At 43.0% G+C, this 15,324-nt stretch overlaps 1 protein-coding gene across 2 annotated transcripts in view; it reads right to left on the reverse strand.

The window, feature by feature from the left end:
• The window catches only part of LOC142580162 (F-box only protein 7-like), a 69,976-nt gene that overhangs the window by 19,983 nt on the left and 34,669 nt on the right, over positions 1–15,324 (reverse strand). Inside the window, exon 11 of one of the 2 annotated variants that reach the window (XM_075691029.1) lies at positions 5,464–5,738. The exons of the other annotated variant lie outside the window; for it this stretch is intronic. Within the exon in view, the coding sequence (XP_075547144.1) occupies positions 5,479–5,738 (260 nt within the window). The 3' untranslated portion in view covers positions 5,464–5,478. Of the gene's footprint in view, positions 1–5,463; positions 5,739–15,324 lie in introns of those variants that run through there. 2 annotated transcript variants of the gene reach the window in all.

Here is a 15,324-nt window from a genome sequence, read left to right on the forward strand (position 1 = left end):
CTTGATTGTGGTGGGGTATCTGTGCACAAAAAATTCACCGACGATTTCGATACTCTTTTTTATGTGAGTGTGGTAAAGGTATAATTCTTCATGTGTATATCTGTATTATATGTGCGCTGTGAGGCCTGTGTTGTGTATGAATTGAAGCAGTGTTTTGTGGAATCTATCCAGCGGTCATAGTTGGTTGTGACACTGTAGCGAAGGCCAGCTTGCAGTAGGAGATGCGAACGATAATCCCTAATGCGAAATTTGAGCGCAGCTCTATACGTGTTTTCATTTTGCCATATATTGGCTGGTACGAACACGTGTGGCAGGTTATGAACAGAGTGAAGTGTGCTGTGACTGTCTCGCTAATTGGAAGATCCCGAGAGGCAGTGCGTGGGTTATGTGTTGGCGCAATTCACAGCAGCCGCCGCAGACAGACTTCCACTCATGTGATGCTTTGTTTTCATATGTCTGACGTGCGCTACTCTGGCGCCATCTCGTAGTCATCGTCGCCGCACAGCCTGTCTTGCACAGCACTACACTTTTCTTCTTGCGCTTTCACCATACCCTCTTCCTCTACTTTCTACCTCATGGTTCCACCGCACCCTCCTCCTCCACTTTCCTCCTCACGCTCTCTTCACTATCGCCATCTTTCATCAACCGCTGTGCTCTGCATTCGTTCTTTCATCCTTTGCTGTGCTTGTTTGCTTGGTTATGAGGGATGCCAAGGCACACCGACATTCAATGCAGGAATGCTGCGCTCTAAAATATTTACACATTTCAGAATAAATAGCCACCAGCACATGCTTTGCCCCTCATACATCTTCAGCCGTCATTTCCTAATCAGTAAGGGATCATATAGCAGTGCAATATCCTGTTTTTCTTGCCTCATCCAAGCCTCAGCAACAGTACTGGAGCACGCAAAAACCTCCTTGATGCATCAAAAGCCCTCGGGTGTGAGCGCCGCGGTGCAGAGAAGGAGCCGGGCACGCCCGCCACTGAAATTACCTCCCTCCATGAGAATGGCACGACCAGACGCAAAGCTGACAGCGCACACAAATCTTGGAGGCCATGATTGGTATTCTAAGCACAGTTGAGATCGCTTGCCAATATTTGTGCCTGCTGAATTCAGTTACCCGTTTTTATTTTTTCTCATCTTTTTTAGCTTTGTACCCCTCTAGAACGTCTCTGGGTGATGTAGGTATGTATAATAAATGAAATAAAATAAATATACAATATTCATATATTCAGAATATTAATAATAGAATACATCTTCATCACTTGCTTACACAAGGTGGTGGGCAGCATTTGATAGTATTGTAACACCTTCCTTCATTGTCCTTTACGAAAGGGCAAACGTAGGAGAAAAATAGGGTTTCACCCAAAAATGTAGGTCCCTATACTTATATTTTAATTAAGAAACATATTCATTTCCTTTCTTTTGGGCACTATCATGATCCTTCAGCCATTTCAGGGGCAATGTGTCAACAGAAGTTTGGCACAAACAGGAAGACATGCATGCTAGAGGGAGACAAAAGGATAAACAGAGACAACTAAGCGGGAATGTCCAAGCTGATGTACCAGGTGGAGAAGGTGGAAACAAGGCCATCTGTAGTAGGCAAAGTAATAGTAAATGTTACAGTAACCGCGGAACTAGCCAAATGGTAGAGCGTGTATTTCGTATGCAGGAGGTACTTGGATAGAATTCCAGTCGAACCGAAACCCACTGGTTTTTTTCTAATGGGTAGAGATGTCCTCTGGCCCAGCGATTGGTTGTCTGTAGGGGTTCTCATCTCAAAAAAGGGGCCCTAGGGAGATTTCAAAGGTCTCTCGGTGCCCCTTTTCCACTAGAGCAATGGTAAAATAGTCAAGCTCCCGCCACTGTTGTGGGAGGCAGACAAGTCCTGCTGCCAGGTGTCTACCACTAAAACAGATAAAAGCTCGCTCTCAGCCCAGTCCTTGGCAAATGCATGAGATCCACGCTTGGGAAGGACACCCATTTGATGGGAAATTGCTGAATTGGAACTGGCAACTAATTTTTTTTTTTTTTTTAGTTTTGCGCGGTGTTTTGTTTGCCTTCATTCTTGCACTGCAAGCATAGTGGTTTGTACAAACTTCTCCCAAACAATGCACCCTTGGAAAGCCAGATGCCTGGCCGGGGGCTGCATGTACCCTTCTTATAAACTGGTGAGTGCCCAGCAGTGAGAATACAACCCTGCACCTCCCACAGTCAAGTCGGGTATCCTACCCACTGGGTCACAACTGCGGCAACACTTTTCAACAAAAGTATCCATTGTTCTAGAAGGATAAATTCTTGGGCTAGTTGGTCTGCCATTGCACTTTTCTTCATCTTCCCTTCCAGTGTTTGTTGTTTTTTGTTGCGCTAATTTCTCTCATCAGTATCCCCTTTGTTCACACAAAAATGTAAGTGGAAGGCACAAAGGTATTACAAGTAGCAAAGAAACCATGTCTGGTAAAAGACAGAACACAAACAACTATAACTAAGGCACACATTTGGTTAGTATGAATATAATGTTTGTTTTCAGGTGGGGGCAGGGGGATGGGTACACAACTTTATGGAAATGGGAGAATTTTCGTTTGATGGCCACATGAGTAGGGGGCCAACAATAAGCATTGCACTATCAGCTGATCAGCCTTGTACCTACAAAGATTGGCATGCATGCTTCTACTAAAAATGGCTAGATTTTTTTACTGCTGTTCTAGCTTGATAATTGGGGAATCTGATCATTGCTTGTGCCAGACTTTTGGCCCAAACAGCTTATCAGATAAAAGTGTGAAAACAGTTTGAATACAACAGGAATAATTCTGCAGACACCAACATAGTTGATTTTGATAGAACTCGTCAAATAAAACCAGCCCTTTACAACATGAGAAATGGCAACAGCACTTTTCATCATAGCTGGATGCCTGATGGCACTGATTATTGATGATAGATGAGACTCTTCCTTTGTAGCGGGAGATCTATAGGAGCATAGAAATAGAGATCTGGCTACAGAAGAAATCAAAAATCAGAAAGCATGTGGAAAAGACACTGTGCGTCTACTGGCACATTATCTCTGTTCAGCTCAGGTGGCTTCAAGTCTGCCGCCAATACTCAAGCCATCTCTTTATAGCCTGAACAGCTTTCCAATCTGGTTAATCTTCATGTTTGTGAAAGCCAAGTGCTATTATATTATTTTAGCAACTGCAGGCAGCACAACAGGCTGAATGCATGGACATTTCAGACACACATGGTGTATGCGCTCCTCTGCAGTGCTGCATCAATGCCACACCATGTCAAGGTAAGCTGTATATGTAGCTTCCATGAGGAAAGTTTGGGCCTGCCTCACAACCATATTGTTGTTTTGGCATGTATTTCCTCAGAATTTTATTTTTAACATTCGAAGCACATCACTATGAGCCTTGAAAACCAGTCTGCTTCCTTTTGAGTTGTTATAGCAGTGTTCCCTGTTGATGCGCTGTTTACAGAAGCCATGCACAGACATCACTGTATCCACCTGTACCACAGCTTGCTAACCATCTCGACAACATCCTTCATTCCCTCACTTGACGCCTTTGGTTCCCTTGAGGGGAAGCGGTAAGCAAAACTGTGGTGGCCCTGCAGCATTCAGAGAGGCATTTCATTTGTGCCACACACTTCATGTTCACGGAGAGCAAGTTTAAGCACTTGAAAGACCTGTCAAGTCCATCAGTCCTCCAGCGTTTCACTGACCCTAAGGAAAATCAGCTTAGATCTCCCTATACTGCCTCATTAGGTGTGCACCCATGAACACTTGGTGTGGTGCAGCCAGCTTCCTTTGGTTGGGTCACAAGTGCTTGTCAGGTGGCGGTGTATAAGGCAGGCAGATTACAGCATTTTCAAAGGTTAAATGTCCACCAAAGAAAAAAAATTTCAGCTATATTAGTGAATTACCCTTCTACGATACCAAAAAATGTATTCCTAGTATAAGGAGAGGTTGGGTTAGCCACAAAAGTGCAAAAACAAAAGACAAGTGGTGCTATTGCCTTTAAGTTCTGTCAGCAGCTCGCCATTATGTCATAGATTTTGACAGCATTTGCTCAAGTGTAGTTACCTTTTTATTGGCAAAGATGGATTACATTGTATTTTCAAGGAGCCGAAGATTGAACCTAGCTAGCCTCAAGAACTCTTACTGCACCACAACATTCTGAACATAAGAAAACACTTTGAAATCTACAATTTCACACTGGTGTAAAGGCGCTAAGTTATTGGCGCACAAATAAAAAAAAAATGAACTTGGACTTTCATTTTTTCTTTTAATATCAACCTCTTAATGCAAAATTAACAAAACAGAGTTTGAAAGAATACTTCACAAGTCTAAACTGATGAACAGTTTGTCTTTACCTCTAAGGCTAGGCACAGCCATTTTCTTCATCAAGGTTCTGGTGATTTTCAAAATGGCTCAAGCCTGGAGAGTTCTTGGGCAAATAAAGTAATTATATTAACTAGCCTTTGCTCACAGTTCGTCCTCAACACTGTGCATGTAGCAGTGATGGTTACAACTAGGTACTTGTGCCAGCAATCCAATCAACACACTTGCTTTGTATGTACAGCCCTGAGCCCTGTCATTTTTAATGCGGGTCCAGATGCAATGGCCACAGAATTCACATTTAAGCATGTGAAAACCTTTGTGCCCCAATGCGGTCATTTGCTCCACACAATGAATCCTCATGTCTGGTGAGCGGACCTACACCAAGAGGTTAGGGAGATGGAAAACTTTATATATTTACTTACATATATAATAATTATAAATTATAAATATATAATAATTACATTACTGAAGCCAGGCATGCAAACACAGACACAAATAGGAACAAAAAGAAAGACACAAAACTTATCTGCACATGCTCAAGGGAAGACAGTGCCAACAAGTCAGTTCTGGTCACGTACAGGCACTCACAAAAGTGTTTAGACAAGACAATTCCTTTTTGCGCAAGATAGTTTAGGACTGACCTATACACATGCTAACACTATAATGATAAGCCATGCCTCGACCAAAAGGTGCACTTCTTTACTTTTATGTCTCAACAGAACTATACTGTCTGTAAATTTAAAAGTACACTTGCTATTATGACAGTTCAACAAAATGTTAGTGTTCGATCAGTCAAGAAACGTTTATGTTTAATTAATCTCTCATTGATGCAATGTCCTTGTCTACCACACTAAAAATCGACCACAGCTAAAAGAAATTTTATAAACTATGCCCATAGAGCATTCTGCAAACCTGTTGGTATGCTTTACATAAAGGTAACTGCCAGGCTTTTTTCTAGCAACTCCAACTGGCCTTTCTTTCTCTGTACACATCTTTCCTAACTTACAACCATAAACACAATGTTTACCCCATATTGACTCCCTACTTCCTTAAAGGGCCCCTCATCAGGCCCCATTGCGAATTTGGTTATATACTGTAAGTTGTAAAGTGCCGTCTAGGGAGCACATTACTGAAATATTTTTCAAATGAGTTCTTTATTAGAGGAGACATAAGAAATTGATTGTCCTGTTACCATACTGCCAGGAAGCGAGCGCGAGTACCAACAGAGACGTTCTCCTCCTTTGCCTAGACCAGCGTCTGCAAGTGCCGTTCTTTCCCAGCTTTCTCCCATACCAGAGCTGAGGGAACGCGTCACATCCACATGACAAGCACAGTCTCCTTTTTTTTTTTTTCTCCCATATTTTGCTGCATGGTGCACTTCCAGTGGCAGTGTTGCACATTCTGCATTGAATGATTAACCTAAGTCACGTGAAAATGGTCGGTGACATTGTAGACAGGGCATATTATGTAGAGGCTTTTGAACATGTGACCTTGACTCTCGCTTAAAGCGCAGCTCCCTCAAAAGGAAGCGCGTGCGGCCTTGTGTTTGAAATTTCAACAACTTTCGTGCCACACACCAGTTTCATACTTTGCAGACACAATCAGCACTGAGTGATCTAAGTGCTGCAGTCATTTGTTTCGAATTCCCAAACATGGTGAGTGGTCCTTGAAGTCTATATGACAGAGAGTGAATGTAAGGTATACCCATGACGTGTACCCAAGATACAGGTATGCCCAGAGGAAGAGAGTCCTTTGATCCAAAGAGAGCGGCACAAGGAAACTTCTGCCACCACTTACCCACCCTCTTGAAGACAGGTAAACATCTGTCTTTCACTTTGGCAGACACCATAGCTACCCATGCACCAGCAGGTAAGTTGGAAACCCCTCTTTTCCAAGCTGATTCTCTTCAATGGACACTCAGTGAGGTCAAAAAAAAATTAAATTATGGGGTTTTACGTGCCAAAACCACTTTCTGATTATGAGGCAGGCCGTAGTGGAGGACTTTTCGACCTCCTGGGGTTCTTCAACGTGCACCTAAATCTAAGCACACAGGTGTTTTCGCATTTCGCCCCCATCGAAATGCGGCCACCGTGGCCGGGATTCGAACCCGCGACCTCGTGCTCAGCAGCCCAACACCATAGCCACTGAGCAACCATGGCGGGTACTCAGTGAGGTCAGGTACCACTAGCTGGCCAACTCAAATTGTTAGTTGTAGACATTATAAGTACTTTCTAAGTGTACACATTGTTATTAACAGTTTCTTCCTTGAGCCTAAACTGCACCATGGTTATCAAGCATTCATGAAACTGCACTGTCTGGAGTGCCAATGTGTATCACTGCTGGCCCCCCACAACCCTACAAAAATAAGGCAAGCTTGATGCCTCATTCAGCATGCAATAAGGGAAAGATGGCCAACCTTGAATGTTGCATCAGCCACCAACTGCCTCTATAGCAACAGCAAGAATGTGAACTAGCATACACACTTGTCGCCTACACAGGCACACAAATTTGTCACTTGACAGTGATGGGAGGTGGAAAGTGTGTTTGTACATTCACCTAATCACAACATCTGTGGGTCAACATAGGACTTAGGCCAGAACCGGAGCCAGAATTCAACTGCATTGGTGAAAAGTCATGCCAAGTGTTTAATAGGCATGATATTCCCACAGGGCACCACATTCACCAGCTGTGTCCAGCTGGTAGCAGCTTACCATTACTACCAGCTGGACACATCTTCACAAAAGAGGATAAAGAAAGAAATGGAGGGGAGGGGGCAACATAGGGTTGCTGCCTCTAGTACAGTTATGTCTGATTGCATATTGTAAAAATAAAAAAATCACAAAACTTTCCATCCAAGATGTGTGGTTCTGATGGACCTGCCATACTCCCCAGATTTGTTGACATTCAATAATTCCTTTTTTGAAGCCCTGCAGCACTTCCTTGCAGAAAATATTTACTTACAATGAAAGTTTTTGGTGGTTACCTTCACAAGTGTTTAAAGGGGTACTGCAACACTTTTTAAACAAGAAAATGTTTGCAATCTGTAGAAAATGCTGCCATGAACATGTTAGCCCAATATTATTCTGCTACAGTAGCAGGGAGTGCACAATCTTGCATAAAAGATTACTCACTCTCTTCTATGGCTTTCAAAGCTCCTTCTATTATGCCTCGTCTATGATATTATAGATCAGCATGACCAGCCACTGGGCGATTGTTCATGATCGTGAGTTACTCCTAAGTGAAAGCTCACACGCTTGATGCTTGCACAGTTTATCCCATTTTTTTTTTCTTTTTCAGCTCTCCTCTGGACTTTTTAATCCCCTTTCCCGTCCCTACACAGGGTAGCATGTCTGTGGTCATTTGCGTGCCAACAAACATTTTTGCCTTCTAATAAGAAGTTTTTCTGTCTCTCTGGCTGGATGGAGAAGGCCTGTCACCTTAGAAATTGAAATCAGAGTTTTCAACCTTAGAACTTGAATAATAATACAGTCGTAGCCAACAAGTGCTAAAATTTGATTAAATATACTAAAACTTATTGATAACTCAAGATGTTGCCGGTTTACTAAGGCTCTGCTTTGCCGGGGCAATTTCAACAGGCAGTGTACTCTATATAGTTGCAACTATAATGATCTGCACCACAAATGTTCATGAAGAAAAGGAAAAAAGGTTATCCAGTCCAGAATAGTACAAAGCTAGAAAGGCTATGAGCAGCTGCAAACATTTAATGACAAAATTTGTCTCTACATTGGTTGTATAGGTTGGTGTCACTGCTATGTGGGTAGGTTCGTCTAATCAAATGGAATGGAATGGAATGGAAAGCTTTATTGAGGTCCATTGGAACATTCACTAGCACGTAGCGGGCCTCTCCCACGTCAGGACATAAAGGCCTAGCCTTTCCGCCACGTCGCGGGCCTGTTGGACTGCCCATAGCTGGGCTTCAAAATCGGGACTACATAGGGCAGCCTCCCACTTGGACAATGTAACGTCTTCGTTGCCCCATAATGCATGGCACCACCAGAGCATGTGTTCTAAGTTGGCAAAGTCTCACAAACTGGGCACGTGTTTGATGTTTGAATTTCAGGATGGATCCGGTGTAAGAGTGCGGGGCTAGGGTATGCCCCGACTTACTAAACAAGCCCTAAAAATCTGGCATTTTACGATAAGATTGCTAAACTTGGCAGGTATGCACACCCCTCCTACAATTTAGTAAATGGGGATTTAGTAAATGGGAAGTGTTGGTTGTCAATGTATTTCCACCTGTCATGTTACCACTCCTTTGTCACTCTCTGGCGTCTATGTCAGACACTAACCTTGAAGGGTTACCGTAAGTGCGCTGTGGGAAGAAAGAAAAGTAAGCAAGGCGCAATAGGCAGGTCACTGCCATTGGCCCTGCCCCAGCTGGGAAGAAATGTATTGAGGAGAAATGGGGAAGTAAACATTGCACTTTTATAACTGTTATTATTAGGTGCTGCAGAATTCATTTCCACTGAAAGACATCACACTCACTCCAGTGTGTCCTCAGTATTGAAGGAAAGGTGTTGCAGGGCCCCTTTAACTCACAGTCTCCAAGTTTTGCTGAAGTGGATGGAATCCACAGCATGCCTGCTTCTTGGCAAGAGGTAGTAGACAATAATAATTATTGCATCATTGGCTTCTCGAGAAGCCTTAGTCATGAAATTTTTAAAAGAAGTTATTTGTCCTTGAATGAAAATGAAAATTACTTTTGCACCAACCCAATACGTTGATATGGAGTCAGAAGATGCAGCAACATGCAGGAACATGCAAAAATAACAGAGCTCCCCATAGAATAAAGAAGAGCTCCCTACCAGATTCTGAACAACGATTGCACATCACCTATGAGTACAGTTGCCATTACTTGTCGCTTGTGGTGTAGTACTGTGCTTTGGTTGCACATTAAAGAATCCAAGGTGGTCAAAATTAACCCGGAGTCCCGAAATTAACTGGAATCAGAACATGGTCTTGGCATGTAAAACCCCAGAATTTAATTAATTTCCTGTGCCTGAACAACCATTTCAAGTAAAAATAACAATGAGAAATTTACTAATTAAGTAAGAAATTGAGTCTGAAACAATATGGTCTCCAGTCAGAATAGTTCACCAGGTATTTCCCCTCGTCATATTAAACAACATTTTTTTTACCAATTTGAATACAGTCAACTTCCATTAATTGGTCCCTGACGGGACGAATTAACGAAACTGATCAAAGCATCTGGCAGATCGGATTAAACAAGATGGAGAAAAATATGACAAAACACACTGCTAATTCATTTGGAAGTAGTATTTGCCCGATTTTAACACTCTAGAATCAAATGCCCAACCATTTTCAATGTGTCCACAGTCAAAAACTATCGTAGAATAGACATTAACTCTTCTAAATGGAGTAGAAATCTAGTGCGCACACAATGTTTTAGCAAGAAAAATCGGCAAGGGTCTAGTATGTATTGCACAATGGTAACCGGTTGCCGAAAGTCAGCTTCACCGAAACACAACTGTGTTATGTGGTAAAGTATAAGGACGCCACAGGCGCAGTTTTGGTTTTGCATCCGATAGAACCGCACAGGCAATTTCGAGCCCAACTTTTATGAAAAAAAAAAAAGTAGCGTGATAGAGTCGGATAAATACTGTAATCAGACATTGTGAGCTACCACTATTGCATGAAAATATTCCTAGGGTAGGCTGAGAACAGGAGTTTCCTATGGGAGGTGACGTGTATTAGATGCATTCACTGACCCAGGACTAAGCACTGTCGAGACATGCTGCCAGTATAAGGATCGCTATTAGGGTCACTATGGGGTTCTGGCACATGCATGCTGACTGGTGAAGTTTGAATTATCTGGCAAAGGCCAATTTCAGGATTGAAATAACAAATCTTTAGGCGTTTACAAATGTGTGGGCGCTGGCCAGGACCTTCAATCAGGATTGAATTAACCAGAGTCAAATTAATGGAAGTCTCCTATATACGATTCACCACTTAAGTGATAAAATCATGCCAGGCTTCCATTAATGCAAAGCATGATCTCATCTGTGTAATAGTTTCACTGATCGTCCTGACTAGATGCGGGTTTCTTCAAGTTTTTGACATGCAACTACAACCAATAGGCATGCCGTCCCTGAAAGGATCAAAAACTGCAAGTTCAATTCAAGTATTAACTACAGCAGTGATAGCCATGTACCAGGTATTCCAGGTATTTGAGAACATAATGATAACTTTAGAAAAAGAAATATTTCAGACAGAATTTTATATATTTGTACCAAATTTTGTAAACTGTTTATACCACAGCTCGTTTACAAAACTTAATTAAACCACCTCAGCCCTAATATGACTAAATTTAGTTTAAAAAATTGCTGCATGCTTCAATCATGTTGCACGTCATTGTTTGCAATTTCTTTCACAATAGAAGCCTTTGGAGAGCTTTATATGCAGTGTAGTTGCTTTTTTTTATTTCTTCTTAGCAATGACCCAGCTAGAGTAGTCCAGCAGGCTTAAATCTCAGGAACTAGGAGGCCATGATGAGTGTGACATGTCATAAGGACGCTGCATGCCAGTTCAACATGGAGGAAAACCAGGTATTTAAACTTGTGCATGCCAAGTACAGTAGAAGCGCATGCACATTTTGGAAAAAAATGCAAGAAGAAACTTACTAACCAGAGAAATATATGATCCGAAGTTAGTAACAAATTTGGCAGACTTAACTGCAATCGACAACTATGTACTAATGCGAAGTGTTGCAGCACGAGATGCCGGTGCACCCCTAGCTGGTGGGGCCCACACAGCCCAAGACATGCATTGTTTTTGTGGCTTCGGCAAGCTTATGTTTGTGCTTCTCAAATTTGGCCTGTGTCAACAGTCCCTTCAGGTGGGAAGTTTTGACCATACCTACTCGATGAGAAACACCAAAGCAGGTCGACCTGGTGAGGTATGAGTGATCTGAGGTGTGCTTTGTAGTTTTACTCCTGCACTGTGCTTTAAGACAGCAGCAAGAAACCGAAACAAAATCAAGCTGGTGAGCAATGCCAGAATATGATACTGCCAAAGCGAGACCAAACACTCACTTTGCACTTCTTGTAGCAGGAAACGGCGGCACGTTTGGGTTAGCACCTGTTAAATGTGTGCAGTATGTAACGTGCAACAACCCACAATATTTGCTAGTACCAGAAGAGGAAATTGACTGCGTGCCGACATTTTCATATGAAACGGGTGGGCGAGTACTGCGGGGAAGCTGCTGTGGTGGGCGCCTATTGCTCCCAATCGCATGTGCCTCGCGCCATTTCTTTTTTACACGGAATCTAGTGACCCGCATACGTGTCATACAATTACAATTTGTAAAAGTACTGAACATTGCTGCCGAAAGATTGTGTTTTCCAGGAACGTATTAATTAGCAAGAAATAAGTGTAACTATATTAAGTAATTTTTTTCATTCTTGGTCGTGAATTTTGCAACCGAGAAATCATACTAAACCATATCGTATCAGTGTGGTTCTATTGTACAGTCGCCAAGCAATTTTTTGGGCATGGAGGGGGGCCACATGCAGGCCCAGTTCTGCTAACACAACCATCTGTCTAGGCTGTGCGTATGATCTCACATTTGATTGCCAGTGAGGTCCACTAGTGCAAACACAATGATTACAAGCTTACAACAATGGTTTTTCGCCAGCTACTCCGCAGACCATCATCAAAATTCCGTCACAGTTGTACTGCCTAGGTCACTAGTCATAACCAGTGCCACTTCATGGCATTCAGTAGCCAAAGCTGCAGTTCGGTGCTGAGTCAATGTGGCATCACCTTTGTTTGCACCTGCCTTGTTTTTGTTTGCAGCATCACCACATGTGAATTATGTCTAAAAAAAGGGTGCTGCACCTCAAATTTTGGTTACCATTCTACATTCACTCTAAGGGCATGTGGCTCTGCCGCATGGAAGTCTGAATAAGTGTGCAGGTCCTAAAAATCAGGCATCTAACGAAACTGGTGGGCAACTGTATTAGATATTCTTGCTACCAGAATACATACGTAATTTCAGCCACAAGCAAACGAATTTGGTTTGGTATAATAAGCAATACCATTTGACATCCTGCATTCTCTGTTTAGTTATAGCAGGACAATACTTCATGGAAATAAAGCCAAACCATCTAAATTTTACACCTGCACCCTACAGGCCATTTGAAACTCAACCATCCACCCACCGTGGTTGTTAGTGGCTTTGGTGCTGCGCTGCTAAGCACAACATTGCAGGATCAAATCCCGGCCACAGCAGCCGCATTTCGATGGGGGCAAAATGTGAAAACACCAGTACACTTAACTTTAGGTGCACGTTAAGGAACCCCAGTTGAACAAAATTAATCCAGGGTCCCCCCCACTATGGCGTTCCTCATAATTAGACTGTGGTTTTGGCATGTAAAACTCTATAATTTTTAAACTCAACCGTCTGGATGATGCATTACCAATAGCAGTGTTTTCAGGGTGTCTACCAAGTTGACATTTCCAAATTACTTGAGTTTTCCAGGTTTTCCCTGAGTGCCTTTGCAAAATTCATTAAGTGACACAGAACATTGTTTTATGTCAAAACGGGCTGACACCATGTCGGCCAATGCTGTCACTCTCTAGTAAGCATGTTAATAAATAAAAAACGACTTAATCCAGTTTGAATAGTAAAGAGTGGCAGTGTTTATTTTGTTCAAAAAGAAAACAGAAGGGAGGGGTTTAGTAAAATGCACAGCGAATAAAATATCTTTAAAAGAAATGGTAAAGCCCACTGCAAATCGAGTTGAACATTTTCAAACACAAATAAGAAGAGATGCATACAGAAGTAAATGTTTTCGAACATAAACTATTTCTATCAACTCGTAGCAAGCTCATTGGTATGAGGCCCGAACAATGTCACAAGTGAGATTCTCTCTCAACAGCTGGAAAGTCGACCTCAACTGTCCTGACATACTCTCAGACCATGCACAACCCCTCAGTGTTGCATTTCACTGCTTTAAAGGGTTTATCTTGGTTTGGATGCGGGACACTTGCACCTCGGCATCAGCCACCACTTAGTTTTTTGAGCTCAAGCTCCTTCAAAAAAGCGGCGGCACACTTCATTTCCCCTTCATTCCTCATTGTGTCGGTCCTTTCTGTTCTTTTCCTCCTTCCGCTGCGCATTCCTCTTGGTCCGTTATACAGTCAACGTCTGATTTTTCGGACTCACTAGGGGCCCCAAAAACATCCGAAAAATCAGGCAGTACGAAAAATTGAATGCATATCTTTTACTGCCCTTAAGGGCTCAAATCGCCACAGGCACGTCCGAGAAAACTCTCTAAAGGCCTCCCAATACACTTATTAGGCATATAGGTGCTCGTGCTGTGACAGGAGACGGCGGGTGCACAGGTGTATAATTAAGGAATACATACTAGGTCCCGTGACAATTGCCCCTTCCCACACTTGTTAATGCACCGCAATACTTCACGTATGCTTCATGGCACAACACTGCTGTGAGGTGAAGCTTACTGTCGGAAACGGGCATGACGCAACGCGCCGAGCTTTCCGAGCTTCGAGGCCAATGACAAGAATTACAAAGGATGATTCGGCACCATTACTAACAGCAGCGAATTGCTAACAGTGGCGAACGTCGAAGTAGCTAGGCCTAGTGTTGCCGTAGTGGTGGCTACGGCTGCCAGCGGATCTGCATGCGAGAGCGCTGGTTGGAAGCGGCGAGGTAATCAAAACAGCGGCGTGGTGGCTTTGATTAATGTCATTTCGGACCTGCGGTCACGGCAAGAAGTCCACAAAGTCAGAAGGCGAAGGGTTCTTGCGTCCGGAATTTCATACGGTCTTATACTTTGACTCTATAGAGCAGGTGGTGGTGTCGCGAAGTCGTCCGAATTATCAGGCATATCCCGAAAATCGGGCGTCCGGAAAATCGGTCGTCGACTGCACACAGGCAACTCCTCCAGCCGACGACCTGGCGTCAAAGACGATTCGTTACGATTCCTCTCTGTTACTCGAGCCAGCATTTACGCGACTTTCGTTCCCTTTCAATAAAGTTACAGCTAATTTTCCCTGATAGAAGTACTAATTCCCCGAGTTTTCCCTGAGTATTTCCACTCTATTCAAAATCCCTGAGAATTGCCGGCTTTCCCGGTTTTCCCGGATGGTAGATACCCTGGTGTTCTTCTCTTAGCAAGAAATGACACGTTGTCATTAGAAGCTATATGAGCTCTTTTCTGACCTTAAATACAAAGGAACTTGTCACATTCAGAAAGGTGACGATCTCCAAGTCACTCTGGCCGGCAGCTAAGGTGACTATGAGTGCATCCATTTTCATCCCACTCTCCCTAATGGGCAAGAAAGGAAGCTGCTACCTTGGAACATATGTGCTAGATAGGTGACAGATGGATTGATGATGAAACTAAGCACCTAGACAGATATAACTGTAGTATATTAATTTCTGCGGCGATCCAAAGCTGCATTTTCAAATGCCTCAAGCACCAGGTACTACGAAAAGCTTTGACGTCGGAAGCTCAGATGGTGTTAACTGGACGCCTGCAACTTGCCACAGTGTCATGGTTTAACAGCCTTGGTGCGATGAGTTAGCATAGGAGGGATTATTGGCCAGTTACCTACGCGTAAGCTCACATACTATGAAAATGAAATGGCTGCAGTTAAAAGGATGTTCCATACCCTTCATCTTGGCGGTGAACAGCACTGGCCAGCATTCTGAAGGTTAACCACGTACACATACACAAATACCCATGAAATTGGACGGGAGGATAAACGCTGCAGTAGTTTAATTGATAAAGCACCGCATACATTATGCAAAAGATGTGTGTTCAGCTTCCACCTGCGGCAATGGTCGTGGGTGGCACCATCAATTTTGGTGCCATAATGCTGGACGGCAAATTTTTTGATAACGCCGGACAATGGATTTTTCTACCCATGAGACACTTAAGGCTTTCATCTGAATAATTAAGCGGAAGACAGAAGTGTA

This window comes from Dermacentor variabilis, chromosome 1, assembly GCF_050947875.1.
Source record: "Dermacentor variabilis isolate Ectoservices chromosome 1, ASM5094787v1, whole genome shotgun sequence".
Lineage (NCBI taxonomy): Eukaryota > Metazoa > Arthropoda > Arachnida > Ixodida > Ixodidae > Dermacentor > Dermacentor variabilis.